The sequence below is a fragment of the Megascapheus bottae genome, chromosome 18 (genome assembly GCF_031878675.1).
Source record: "Megascapheus bottae isolate mThoBot1 chromosome 18, mThoBot2.hap1, whole genome shotgun sequence".
Lineage (NCBI taxonomy): Eukaryota > Metazoa > Chordata > Mammalia > Rodentia > Geomyidae > Megascapheus > Megascapheus bottae.
In genome coordinates, this window is record NC_143526.1 from 10,922,405 (window position 1) to 10,936,490 (window position 14,086).

At 41.1% G+C, this 14,086-nt stretch overlaps 1 protein-coding gene across 1 annotated transcript in view; it reads left to right on the forward strand.

The window, feature by feature from the left end:
* Window positions 1–14,086, forward strand: part of Apmap (adipocyte plasma membrane associated protein) — a 28,974-nt gene that overhangs the window by 10,686 nt on the left and 4,202 nt on the right. The window contains exons 3-7 of the mRNA XM_090351906.1: window positions 1,141–1,256; window positions 10,470–10,562; window positions 12,099–12,215; window positions 13,099–13,273; window positions 13,774–13,908. Of these exons, the coding sequence (XP_090208032.1) occupies window positions 1,141–1,256; window positions 10,470–10,562; window positions 12,099–12,215; window positions 13,099–13,273; window positions 13,774–13,908 (636 nt within the window). The remainder of the gene's footprint in view (window positions 1–1,140; window positions 1,257–10,469; window positions 10,563–12,098; window positions 12,216–13,098; window positions 13,274–13,773; window positions 13,909–14,086) is intronic.

The window sequence follows — 14,086 nt, forward strand, 5'->3', positions numbered from 1 at the left end:
GGACTCTGCTTTTCCTCTTCTCTTGTAAGTCTCCTGTGGGTCCTGCTTAGATTAATTTTTTTCTTTTTTTGTCGGTCCTGGGGCTTGGATTCTGGGCCTGGGCACTATCCCTGAGCTCTTCAGCTCAAGGCTACCAGCTATACCCCTTGAGCCACAGCCCCATTTCCTGTTTTCTAGTGATTAACTGGAGATAAGAGTCTCATGTTTTTTAGTGCCCTGGCTGGCTCTGAACTGTGATCCTCAGATCTCAGTCTCCTGAATAGCTAGGATTACAGGCATGAGCCACTGTGACCAGCTGGATTTAATTTTTATGTGCTTCTATTAGCTCTTTTTAAAGTTAATCAATTAATTAATTAATATTTTGAGACAAGGTCTTGGTATACAGTCCAGGCTGGCCTTGATTCTTGATTCTCCTGTCTTAGCCTTCTGAGTATTGAGATTATGCACATGTGCCACTACACCCATCTTCTGTTAGATCTTGACATTCTTGATTGTCCCTAAAGGTTATTTTCTATTCCTTTATTGTTTCATGCAGGTAGTAAAATGTGTAATTATAAAATATTGTACAGCTCTCAACTACTACTATAAGTACTCTTCCTGTTGGGCTTTAAAATCATAACAAGCCCCAGATGCTCTCAGGGAGTAGGTAACTGCTGAAGTCTTGGTATTAGCCATGTTTGTCCTATATATTCATATTTATTTTGTGTGGTGGCCTTCTCTGATACCTTTGCACAGCTCTTTTTCCTTAACTTTTTGTGTGTGTGTGTGTGTGTATGTGTGTGGATCACGGGTCTTGAACTTGGCCTGGGTGCTGTCCCTGAGCTCTTCAGCCTAAGGCTACCACCCTACCCTTGAGCCAAGCACCACTATCCGTTTTCTAGAGGTTAATTGGAGATAAGAGTCTCAGGTCCTTTTGTGCCCAGGCTAGCTTTGAACCTTGATCCTCAGATCTCAGCCTTCTGAGTAGCTAGGTTACAAGCATGTGCCACTGCACCCACCTTTCCTTAACTTTTATGCTTCTGTCAACTAAAGATATTACTGGAATGTGCTGTTTATCAAATAATGAGGTTAATAGATCCTCAATAAACATTTTCCTTTACAGTTGTGTACATAAATTCCTATAATTGCATTATTTTACAGCTTCAAAGAACCCCCTTTCTTGCTTGGTGTTCTGCAACCAAACACGAAGTTACGACAAGCAGAAAGGCTATTTGAAAATCAGCTCATTGGGCCAGAGTCTATAGCAAATATTGGTGGTAAGTAATCACCATCCCCCATTTATGGAATGTGACTTAGGTGCTTTCCAGGCACTAAGTGATGGATTCTGTGGGAACAGCTCTAGTGACAGGCTGCTACCAAGTCGGTTGGCCCTGAAGATTCTTCTCAGCTGCAGATATCCAAGGGGAATGAGTGGTACCTTCTGCCTGTCTCTTCCATGTGGGGCATTTTCAGTTTTTCCTTTTCTAATACAAGGGCTTGAGTTCAGGGCCTATCTGGCTCCCCCCCTTCCTTTTTTTTTTTTTTTTTAAGATAGTTTCATGACCATTTTGCCTTGACTGGCCTCAAATTTAGGATCTGCTACCTTCACCTTCTGAGTAGCCGGATATACAGGTATGTGTTATTTTGGCTAGCTTAGAGTTCATTTCTCTTTTTCTTTTCTTTTTTGCCAGTCCTGGAGCTTGGACTCACGGGCCTGGACACAGTCCTTGAGCTTTCTCAAGTCTAGCTCTCTACCACTTGAGCCACAGTGCCACTTCTAGCTTTTTCTGTGTATACAGCACCAAGGAATTGAACCCCAGGGTTTTGAGCATGCTAGGCAAGCACTCTACCACTAGCCCACACTCCCAGCTTGACTTCCAACTTTTTCTGTCTAGGTGGGACTGAGGAATGCTTCATACATGTTGGGAGATCATTCTACCACTGATCCACACTCAGAGCCCTGGAGTTCATTTCTACAGAACACTTTTTTGTGTGTGCTCAAACTGTTTTGAAGAGCCTAAAGATACAATGCAGACATTAATATTTAATTCATACATGATATGAACTTAACTCATATGAAACATGTTTCTTTTTTAATATATTTTTATTGTAATTAATAGAAGGGTTACATTATATTCACCAGATAGAAGGTGTATTACTTAACAAACATTGCTACCCCTTCTCATGTTTTTGTCCCCATTTTCCTCCCCCCACCCCTCCCTTCATCTTGTTTCCCCCCCTTTCCTATCTTATTTCAAATAAACAAATGAATGTATATACAATATATCAGATAACAAGGTAAGATACTGTAATAATGTGAAATAACCAAGGGACAACAAAAGAGATGAGAAACAACATAGTACATTAAGAACAACAATCACACATTATATGGTTCTTGTTTCTATATCCTGGAGGTCCTTTCATTTAGGCTCATCCTATATGGCCTTATGTATCTAGGTTTTGCCCTATTGTAAACTTCTGCTAGGAGAGTCTGAGGTTTATACTAAGTATTACAAATGAGGGAAACCACTGAGCCTATGTTCCTTTGAGATTGACTTACTTCACTTAATATGATTTTTTCTAAGTCTTTCCATTTCCTTACAAATGGGGCGATGTCGTTCTTTCTGATGGCAGCATAGAATTCCATTGTGTATAAATGCCACAGAAACATGATAATGTTTCTTTGCTCAGTTTGTATAGGTTCCATCCTGAAGTGAAGATGAGTGGATCTCAGTATTTGTATGTCCATGCATGAGAACAAAAATTAGGTCTGATTCAAATGCTTTCATTTCTAGCAACCTGAAACAAGGCATTTTCTGTCTGTTAAAATGAGAATTAGGCTTAGTATTGAAAAGACACAACTGAAGAAGAGATGAGAAGGGCCGGGAGTTTGGCCTAGTGGTAGAGTGCTTGCCTAGCATGCACAAGCCCTGGATTTGATTCCTTGATACCACATACACAGAAAAAGCTGGAAATGGTGCTGTGGCTCAAGTGGTAGAGAGCTAGCCTTGAGCAAAAGTATTCAAGGACAGTGTTCAGGCCCTGAGTTCGAGTCCCAGGACTGATAAAACAAACAAAAAAACAGCTGGGGCTTACAGAAGTTGAAGTGCAAGCCTGGTGGTCTGTCCTTATCTCTCAAGGCAGGGCTTATCTTGCTTTTTCCCTTTCTCCATGTGAGACACTGGCTATCTACCAGTTGGCAGTTGGTTAGGCCCAGTGAAGGCTTCTCCCGTTCTGTCTCTGTGGAGGTAAACTACAGGGGGACCTCCAGGGACCAGCTGCCACACCCTCATTTGGAGGTGGTCCTGGGGATGGCTGGCAGGTGCTGACAGCCTCAGGAGAGTGCTGGAGGAGAGGAGCCATCCATTAACCTGCTTGGTTTTGTTTTTAAGTAGAGCATTTTTAAGAGCAGATTTAGGCTCACAGAAAAATTGGGCAGAGACTTTCCCCTCCCCCTATTTTTTTTTTTTAATCATGAACAGGGGTGTTGGATTGTGATCTTATCATATGCCTATATACATGTACCCTTCTTGGTAGTTATCATCTCCCATGAGGGATACCTTTTCCTCCCAGTTGCTGAATCTATTTTAACATATTTTAATCTATTTTACACATAGATTGCAAATGGCTGCGAGCATCTTATCTTGCCAGAAGCAAAACAATGATGGAAACCGGACTGTGGAATTGGTTTTCAGGGGGCCTGTGCCTCTTGCCAGCAACAGACAGCCCAAGGTCCCATTAACAGGATCTTTATTGATTATTAGACAGGGGAGTATTTGCAGAAAGTAAGTTAGTGATCGCTTTGAAGTTACAGACACAGGATAGTGAAACTATCCAAGGATGAATGGCTTCCTTATCTTAGCTAGTGGAGGTAAGCAGCAAACAACCACAATTTGTGTAAGCCTTTACCTCATTCCAAGGTCCAAGGAAGTTTGGATTCTGATTAACTCACATTTAGGGCAGAATCTTGGGTTTCTCTAATGCTTAAGAGCAACTGATATTTTTTCAGGCTACTCCCAGCTTTCTAAGAGTCAGAGAATGGCATTCTAATTCTCTTTAGTAGAACTCATGGCGTAGCACTTACAAGTTTTGACACTCATTAACCTATTTTAACACCTGGTGTCTGTAGGTTACATTAGGGCTCGCTCTTGGTGGTACACAACTAATCTTGGTGGTGTTTATTCTGTGGATTTAGATAAATGTGTAATGTCATGTATTCTCCACTATAGTATTATACAGGCTAGTTGTATTTCCCTAAAAATCCCCCACTCTCCTTCCCCTTTAACACTTAGCAACAACTGATCTTTTTATTATGGCCATAATTTTGTCCTTTCTACAATGTTTTCATGTTGATTTCTTTCACTTAGTAATCTGCATTTGTGGTTACTCCTTGCTTTTTTTGTGTGTTTTTTATAGCTCATTTCTTTTTAACACTGAAAGCTACTGCATTGACTGGATAGTCCATAAATTATCAATATTTACCTATTGGGAAGTATTTATTTGTTATAAGTTTGGCAGTTATAAATTAGATTGCTATAATTATTGGTACCTAGGGTTTTGTGTATGCTAGTAGGTTTTTGTGTATGCTAGTTCACTTGCGTAAATGGAGAATGAAGGATGATTGTAAGGTAAGCAAAAGTTTGGTTTTTCAAAAATAAAAATAAAGTTTCAAACTGTCTGTCACTGCCTGCCGCAACACCGCAGTGGTTCGGAGGCGGACTGGGAATGATCTCAGACTCAAATACCCTGCTTGGCTTGACTCGCCGATGGTTTTGCTTAGGATGAGCACTCTTTTCGTGCCCCACGTTGGGTGCCAGGATGTCAGGGTTTTAGACCTCGGTCCCTCCCGACCCACAGGAGGGATAGGGAGAGCATGCCCTGACCAGGACGAGGTGAGAAAAGAGAGGGCCCACTGACCGCCTGCACCCAGCCCTCCCTCGCCGGAGGACAATCAGACGCATCAGGGAGACCCTTCAAGGCAGGAACTTGAACTCCTTTATTCAGGAAGTCCCTCCAGCTAATATCAGGTGCCGGAACCTATCAGCACAAAGGTGGGTAGGACAGGGAGGTCCACGTGTTTACTCTCACTGTAGGTCTCAGCAGAGAGTGATAAAGCAATAACACATTCGTAACCAAAGGTAATCAAGTCTCAGCAGAAAGTGATTCACAATACCAACGATACAGCTCAAAGTTAGACATGGTGTTCATACATGACAACTCATTTCTTTGTGTGGTTATCCTGCTCAGTGATGCAGATTCATGGGCCAGCCTGACCCTGCACTCGGCTCCCAGCACTGTCCTACTGTATCATTTGGCAATCCCAGTAAGTGGGAATAAGAATTCCTGACACACCTGTCCCTTGTCAGCATTTTAGATTTTGGACTTCTTCATAGGGGTGTGATATCCCATGGTTGTTTTAATTTGTATTTCTCTCCTGACGTGATGGTTAGCATTTTTTATATGTTTACTTGCCATATTTGATCTTCAGTGAGATGTTTATCCATGTTCTTGGCCCACTGAATTGTTCATTCTCTTATTGTAGTCTTTTAAGTGCTCTTGACAGTCCTTTTTTAGACATGTCTTTGGCAAAAATTTTCCCCCATACCCATGGCATTGTTTTTTCACAAAGCTGAAGTTTTGAACTTTAATGAAGTCTGGCTGATTAATTATTCCTTCATGGATCATGCCTTTGGTGTTGTATCTACAAAGTTATCATGTTTCCCAAGGCTACCTAGATTTTCTCCTGTTACCTTCTAGTTTTGCATTTTTTATTTGTATTTATGAACAATGTGGAGTTAGTTTTCACGAAAGATGTAAAGTGTAAGCCTTGTTTCACTTTTTGCTTGTACTATCTCTGAGAAACTTCACATTTTCTCCACAGTGTTGCTTTTTACTCTTGGGTCAAGGACTAGTTGATCATTTATGTAGACTGTATTGGGTCCTGAAGTTAGAGGTTGTAAGTCCTCTGAATCCCCCCCCTTTTTTTTTTGTACTGGTCCTAAGGCCTGAACTTAGGGCCTGGGTTTTGTCTCTGAGCTTTTTTTGCTCAAGGCTAGCACTCTTACTACTGGAGCTACAGGTTCCATTTCTGGCTTTTTGGTAACTAATTGGAGATAAGAGAGACTCTTGGACTTTTCTGTCTGGACTGGCTTGGAAGAGATAAGAATCTTTTGGACTTTCTTACCTGGACTAGCTTGGAAGAGGGTCTCTTAGATTTTCTTGGGGTGGCTTGGAACCATGATTCTCAGACCTCAGCCTCCTGTGCTGCTAAGATTACCAGCATGAGCTACTAATAACTGCTTGAATTCATTCTTTTGGGTCATTTTCTTCTCCTTGTAAACTTTAGGATCAGTTTGTTAGTATATACAAAATGATTTGCTAGAATGTTGATTGGGAATGCATTTAATCTATAGACTAATTTGGCAAGGAGTGCCATCTTGGCAATATCTAATCTTCCTGTTTGTAAATATAGAGTATCTCCTTAAGGATTCCGTTGGTTCGTTCCTTTGTTCGTTCCTTTGTTCCTTCCTTCGTTCCTCCCTCCGTTCCTCCCTCTGTTCCTCCCTCCCTCCCTCCCTCCCTCTCTCCCTCTCTCCCTCCCTCCCTCCCTCTCTCTCTCCCCCCGCCCTCCCTCTCTCTCTCTCTCTCTCTGTCTCTCTCCCCCCGCCCTCCCCCCTCTCTCTTTCTCTTGTTCTCTGTCTCTCCCTCCTTTTCTCCCTTCCTCCCTCCCTCCCTCCCTCCTTCCTTCCCACCTCCCATCTTTTTTTCTTGTCCTGAGGCTTAAACTCAGGGTCTGAGCACTGTTCTTGGGCTTTCTCAAGGCTAGTGGTCTGCCACTTGAGCCACAGCACCACTTCTAGCTTTTTCTATGAATGTGGTACCAGGAATCAAACCCAAGGTTTTGTGCATGCTAAGCAAGCACTCTACCACTAGGCCAAACTCCCTGTCCCTGTTCTTTATTTTCTTTAATCAGTTTTGTCATTTCTGTCATAAAGGATTTGTGCTTGTTTCATTTATTTCCAAGTATATAATGTTTTGGAGTGCTAATATAAATAGTATTATGTTTTTACTTAGGGAGTTCTTGTTCATTGCTGGTTATATTGGAATATAATTGACTTTTGTCAATTTTGTTTTCTGTAGCATTGCTGTAATTGTATATTAATTTCAGGATTGTATTTTGTTGATTCTTTGGATTTTCTTCATCAATGTGTTATCTGTGAGCAAAGATAGTTATATTTCTTTCTTCCAATGTCTATCCCTTCTATTTCCTTTCCTTGTCTTGCATTAACTGGGGTTTCCAGGAGGATGTTAAAAGGAATGGGGGTAGGGTATGTCCTTCTCTTGTTCCTGGTCTTAGCAGGGAAGCTTTGAGTTCCTCCAAGCTAATGATAGCTCTGAGTTTCCAGAGGATGTGCTTCATCAGATTGAAAGTCCTCAATTTCTAGCTTGCTGAGAGGTCTGGCATGCTGCATGTAGCATTTTTTTTTTCCCATGCTTTTTCTTAATTGGTTGATAGGCTCGTATGGTTTTTCTTTTTTATTCAATTAATGTGACTGATTACATTAATTGACTTGTGAATGTTGAACCAGTTGTGCATACCCAAGATGAGTCCTACTGGTTGTGATGTATAGTTCTGTTTGTACTTGTTGAATTTGATTTCCTGATATTTTGTTGAGGGTTTTTGCCTCTATGTTCATGAAAGACATTGGTCTGTAGTTTTCTTGGTGTGTGCTTGTTTAGTTTTATAATTAAGATAATTCTGTAATGCGTTTGGAAATATTCTGCTTCTGTCTGAGAGAAAAATGTAAAAAATTTTATATAATTTCTCAAGTGTTTGCTAGAATCTACTAGTAAACCCATCTGAGCCCGATGCTTATGTCTTACAGAATTTGATTCAATTTCTTCAATACAGATGGGGATATTCATATTACTTTTTTCTCCTTATAGAGCTTTGGCATATTGTGTCTTTCAAGGAATCATTCCATTTAATCTATTTTGTAGGCATAGCACTGCAAAGTAATTCTTTTATTCTTTTTTGCATTTGTGGGATGTTTTATGATATCTCCTCTTTTGTTTCTGATGTTAATAATTTGTATTCTTCCCTTCTCCATTTTTCTTAGCTTGTTTAGACAATTGTCAGTTTTGTTGATATTTTCAAAGAACAGGTTTGGGTATCATTAATTTCTTAATCTTTTTTGATCTCCTGATTTTAATTTCATTGATACCTCTTTCCCTCCTTCTTACCCTCCCTTCTCAGCCTTGGCTGTGCTAGGCAAACACTACCATTGAGTCACTATTCTAGCTCCGAATTTCAAATCATTTATTTATCCAAATCATTTCATTAATTCAGTTATATTTTTTCTGCTAGTTTTTGCATTGATTACCTTAAAATTTGCAATGCACCTATGGCCACCTAATGTTTGACAAGGGAGCCAAAAAAATAGAATGGAAGAAAGACAGCCTCTTCAACAAGTTGTGCTGGCAGAACTGGTTAAGCACCTGCAGAAAACTAAAGCTGGATCCTTCTTTGTCACCTTGCACTAGAATTAACTCCAAACGGATCAAAGACCTGGAGGTAAAAGCTGACACACTGAAAACTCTACAGGAAGGAATAGGAGATACACTAGGCCTCCTTGGCACAGGTTGAAACTTTCTTAATAAGGACCAAGAATCGCAACAAATCAGAGAAAGGCTGGATAAGTGGGACTGCATTAAACTGCAGAGCTTTTGTATGGCAAAGGACATAGCTAGTAAACTAATCAGGAAGCCTACAGAGTGGGAGAAGATCTTCACCAACCAAACAACGGACACAGGCCTCATATCTAAAATATATCAACAACTCAAAAAATTGAATCACTCCAAAACTAATCTCCAAAGTAACAACCATCCCATTAAAAAATGGGCCAAAGACTTAAAGAGAGTCTTCTCTGAAGAAGAAACAAAAATGGCCTATAGACACATGAAGAAATGCTCAACATCTCTGGTCATAAAAGAAACGCAAATCAAAACAACTCTAAGATTCCACCTCACTCCAGCTAGAATGGCCAGGATCAGGAAAACGAATGACAACAGATGCTGGAGGGGATGTGGCCAGGAGGGATCACTACTACACTGTTGGTGGGAGTGCAAACTCGTTCAACCACTATGGAAAGCAGTGTGGCAGTGCCTCAAAAGGCTAAACATAGAACTCCCCTATGACCCAGCAATTCCACTACTTGGCATTTACCCAACCACCCAGAAACAAGGACATACTAAACCCACTAGCACAACAATGTTCATTGCAGCACTATTCACCATAGCAAAGATATGGAACCAACCTAGATGTCCCTCAGTTGATGAGTGGATCAACAAGATGTGGTATTTGTACACAAAGGAATTCTATGCTGCTGTCAGAAAGAATGACATCGCCCCATTTGTTAGGAAATGGAAAGACTTAGAAAAAATCATATTAAGTGAAGTAAGCCAGACTCAAAGGAACTTAGGCTCAATGGTTTCCCTCATTCGTCATAATCAGTAGAAACCTTGGGCTCTACTAGCAGAGATTTGCAATAGAGCAAAATCTTGATACATAAGGACATATAATGTGAAGCTAATTGAAGGACCTCCAGGATATTGAAACAAAAGCCATATAACGAATGATTGTTGTCCTTAATGTACTATGTTGTCTCTCATCTCCTTTGCTGTCCCTTGGTTATCTCATATTGGTATAGTATCTCACTTTGCTATCTGATATATTGAATTTATTTGTATTTGGATATTTGAAATTTGATAGGGAAGGGGGGAAAACCAAGACGGGTGGGGGGTGTGGGGGGGGAGGGAAATGGGTACCAAGACATGTGAAAGGGTATCAATGTATGTGAATTGATGCACCTTCTATCTGGCAAATATCATGTAACCCTTTTACTAATTACAATAAAAAAATTTGCAATGCTCATTCAAAAATGATGGTAATTTGGATATTATCCTTCTAGGCTATGCTGATTTTATCTGTCCTTTTAGTATATGTGCTGCTGCCAAAGTGAGCAATTAATCCAAAGGGAACATTTTAACAAAGTGAACATTTTAACTTTATCCAGGAGGATTCTTAACTTTTTCCCTTTAGTAGGAGGTAATGGGAGTCAGCAGCAGACATTGCCGTGAGGTGAATAGAAACTTGTGTCTTAGTATTGAGTCAGCTTGAGCATCGTAGGACTGGAGAACAGCCCTAGGATTCTTATTGCTGGCTTGTGCCTGCTGCACCCCTGCACCAGAGCCAGGTTCAGATCCACATGCTAGTTCTCTAGACTCCACACTTTTGTCACTGCTAAGTTTCAAGGATTTAAAAAATTTCTAGATATCACTTTTGCTTCATCCTCAGAACTGCCATTTTCTCTCTGGAGATGAAAAACAGCCAAGCCATTTGCTTTATAGAAGAAGGTTGTGTGTATGGTCATAGCTCTTTAAGCTCACATCTTAGTAATCTTTTTCCCTTTTTTGTTTTTTCTTAACAGATGTGATATTTACTGGCACAGCAGATGGCCGGGTTGTAAAAATTGAAAATGGAGAAGTAGAGGTCATTGCCCGATTTGGTACAGGACCATGCAGTAAGTTGGTAACAATTCATTTTGAAGGTGCTTTGTACTTTACCCTTGAAGTTAGTTTCACTCTTTGAGATGAAGAATCCCTTACAGCGGACAGAGTATGCTGCGGTATTGCCCAGGCTCTTGCTCCTTTGTAGGTAGCCACAGGACCTCACAATATCTGCAATCCTAGTTTCCCATCTGGGTAGCAACCATGGCACCTGCTTGGCCTGATACCCCTTTAGCATTCCACTTGGGTCCTTTGGTGACTTGGGGTAACCTCAGAAGTTAATAGGTGTTCTTAGCATGTTGCTGTAAGAAAGCAGGTGGTATTGACAAAATGCATTTCCCACTTCAGGAATTTCATGGTCATTCAGAGTTCAAGTACCTGTCAGGAGTGACTATGTATTCCTGTATTACTAGTTCTTAGGGGGCAGAGTCAGGAAGATTGCAAGTTGAAGACCAGCAAGGACTACCTTGTGAGACTCTGTCTCCCAAGATATTGACAGAGTTTCTTCCCATCCCAAACAAAAACTCCAAAGCCCAAAACAGCAACAACAACAAAATTCAGATATCCTTAAAAGTCAAATTTCAGAAAATTTCACTATTTTAGCCAGATACTGGTGGCTCATGCCTGGAATCCTGGCTACTTAGGAGCCTGAGAACTGAGGATCACATTTCAAAGGTAGCCCAGGCAGAAAAGTTTGTGAAACTCTTATCTCCAATTAACTAATGGAAGTGGAGTTGTGGCTCAAGTGGTAGAGCACTAAGCCTTGAGTAGAAAAGCTGTGGGGCAGCATCAGTCTCTGAGTTTAAGCCCCAGAACCAGCACAAAAAATAAAAAAAGTACTCCACAGACTTCTTATTAATTGTTACATTTATTTTTTAATTTAATTTTTAATGTTTTATAGTGCTTGGCTTTGAATCTAGGGCCTTGTGCATGCCAGGCAACCACTGTATTACAGAGCCATATTTCGAGTCTTAATTATCTCTTTCCTTCCTGAGTAGCTAGGCGCCCAGCTTGAATTATCGCTATTAATAGCTAGAATATTTTTAATAAGAATTATGTGTTTTCATTGTGAAATAGAAGCAACACAAACATACAAAAAGCTAAGTAAAATCACCTTGGAGTCTTGTCAGATATAAGTGACATCTTAGTGAATAACTTCAGCATTTTCTGTTTGTGGACATCCACACAGTTTTATGGGATGGGATTATGCTCTCTATTTGGTCCTTTAACCTGCTGTTTTCTCACATGAGCATCCCTCAGAAAGTGTCCAAAACAGGCCTCATAGTGAGCACCCTTCATTCAGGGACACCTATAATAGTATGTAGCAGAGCTCATTGTTTCAGTGAGTGCCTGGTTGAGCACCTTCAGTGAGTATTTTGTAATAGCACCTGCAGCCAGCACCAGTTGGTAAACACCTGCAATAAGCACCCCAGTTCTAACGTCATGGTCTTTTTCACTCTGTGTGGGGATGGATGAAATACTTGGACACTGAGGACAGCATGGGTGGAATCTTGGAGCCGCCTCTGATTCTTGTTGCTTTGTCTTCCTAGAAACCCGAGATGATGAACCTGCTTGTGGGAGACCCCTGGGCATCCGGGCAGGGCCTAATGGAACCCTTTTTGTGGCTGATGCGTACAAGGGACTATTTGAAGTAAATCCCAGGAAACGTATGTGACAGTAACTTGTTTTCTTTGGTCATTTCAGACCTTTTATGTTTAAAGGGTCTGCTGTATGTACTTATATGCATAATTAGATTTAATAACATTTATTAAATAGTTTTCCAGTCGGTAACTTTTTTAGTTACGGTACACTGCTGAAAGCAGTGCCTACAAATGCCAGTATTAGCCATCAGAGAGCCACTTGCCTGTGACTGCATTTGATCCATGTTTTCATTTCCATTGCATTTGTATTCTACCAGTAAAGTATTGAAAGGGCTTGTTTCAAGGATGTTAGATCTCCTCTTTTTATTTCTATTTTCCTTTATCTCTTTGTTTTGCCATCTTTTGCCTCCTTCTCTTTCTTCAGCTTCTCCTCCTCCCCTTTTCTCCTTTAACTAGTCATGATGTTCCCTTGATCAATGTTAAAGTATTTGCTGTACACTTTTTTTTTAATGGACCAAGACTGGGACTTGAACTCAGTACCTGTGGCTTTCACTTATTGGCTGTACCAACTGAGCCACACCTCTTACCACATGCTTGACTTATGCCATGGAGGAATTTATCCATTGGGGCTTGACTGCATCATTGTGGCTCTGACTTTGCTGTCTGCAGACTGTGCTTTTAGGCCTTTCTGTGTGTAGTTCCTTCATGGATAAGATATGGATAGTACTAAGACCCGCCACATAGGATTGCTGTGAAGATTTAAATGAGATTATATGTTCTTTCTACTGCTTTATTTTGTGTTGCCTCAGTGAAGGAAAGTGTTCCTTGTCTTTACAGATGGGATTCTACCTTCAATAAAGCTAGTGCTAAAAAAAAATAACATTTTGAAATTATTGAGAAACAAATTTCTAGCATGAAAGCATATCTTCTGTCTGTTTTCTAACTTCAGGTGAAGTGAAGCTGCTGCTGTCCTCTGAGACACCCATTGAGGGAAAGAAGATGTCCTTTGTGAATGATCTTACCATCACCCGTGATGGGAAGAAGATTTATTTCACAGATTCTAGCAGCAAGTGGCAAAGACGGGATTACCTGCTTTTGATTATGGAGGGCATCGATGATGGGCGGCAAGTGTTCATTACAGGTCTCCCTCTCTGTTAGTTGGCAGCCCAGCAGGTGACTGTGGCAGAGATTGTTGCTTTGAGGAGCTGTGTGAATGTTTCTTTTACTTTTAGGATAGGATCTTAGTTGCTTCTGGAGTTGGGAGTAGAGCAGAATGTTCTGGCTTCCTATTTGAGGGAATAACACAGACCAGCTCATCCACAAGGGTAGGAGAGCCTAATAGGTAGGCCTGGGCTACAGGTTGTTTCCCTTGAAGGTTGGTGTGTCTGCTCTGTCTCTGCTCTCATTCCTAGTTTGGTGACAAATCTGAGCAGAGGGTGTTCTAGGAGAGGAATGTGAATGGAGAGGGCCTCCCACTAGCCAATCTGGGACAAGTTCTAAGAGAAGACCCCTGGGCCTAGTCACCTAGCCTATACCTGGCTGTATGGAATAGGGAAAAATCTCCATGCTCATAGAGAGGCCATGGACTCTTCCCTGTGTAACCCTCTATTTTGGTCTTCCATAGTCTGCTGGAGTATGATACAGAGACCAAAGAAGTAAAAGTTTTGTTGGACCAGTTGCGGTTCCCTAATGGGGTCCAGCTCTCTCCTGAGGAAGACTTTGTTCTGGTGGCAGAGCTGACCATGGCCAGGATACGAAGGTATGTGTGGTGTTAGCTGAGCCATCAGTTGTTTGCCAGAGCTTGTCATGGCCTGAAATGCTGAGAGGAGTGTGAGATACAACAAGATGCCTGTCCTGTGTGCAGTAATGATGGTGGAGAAGTTTAAGGATGTGTTTCCTTTTTGAGTTCTCAGCCCTCTTGAGAGCTGCTTTCTGGG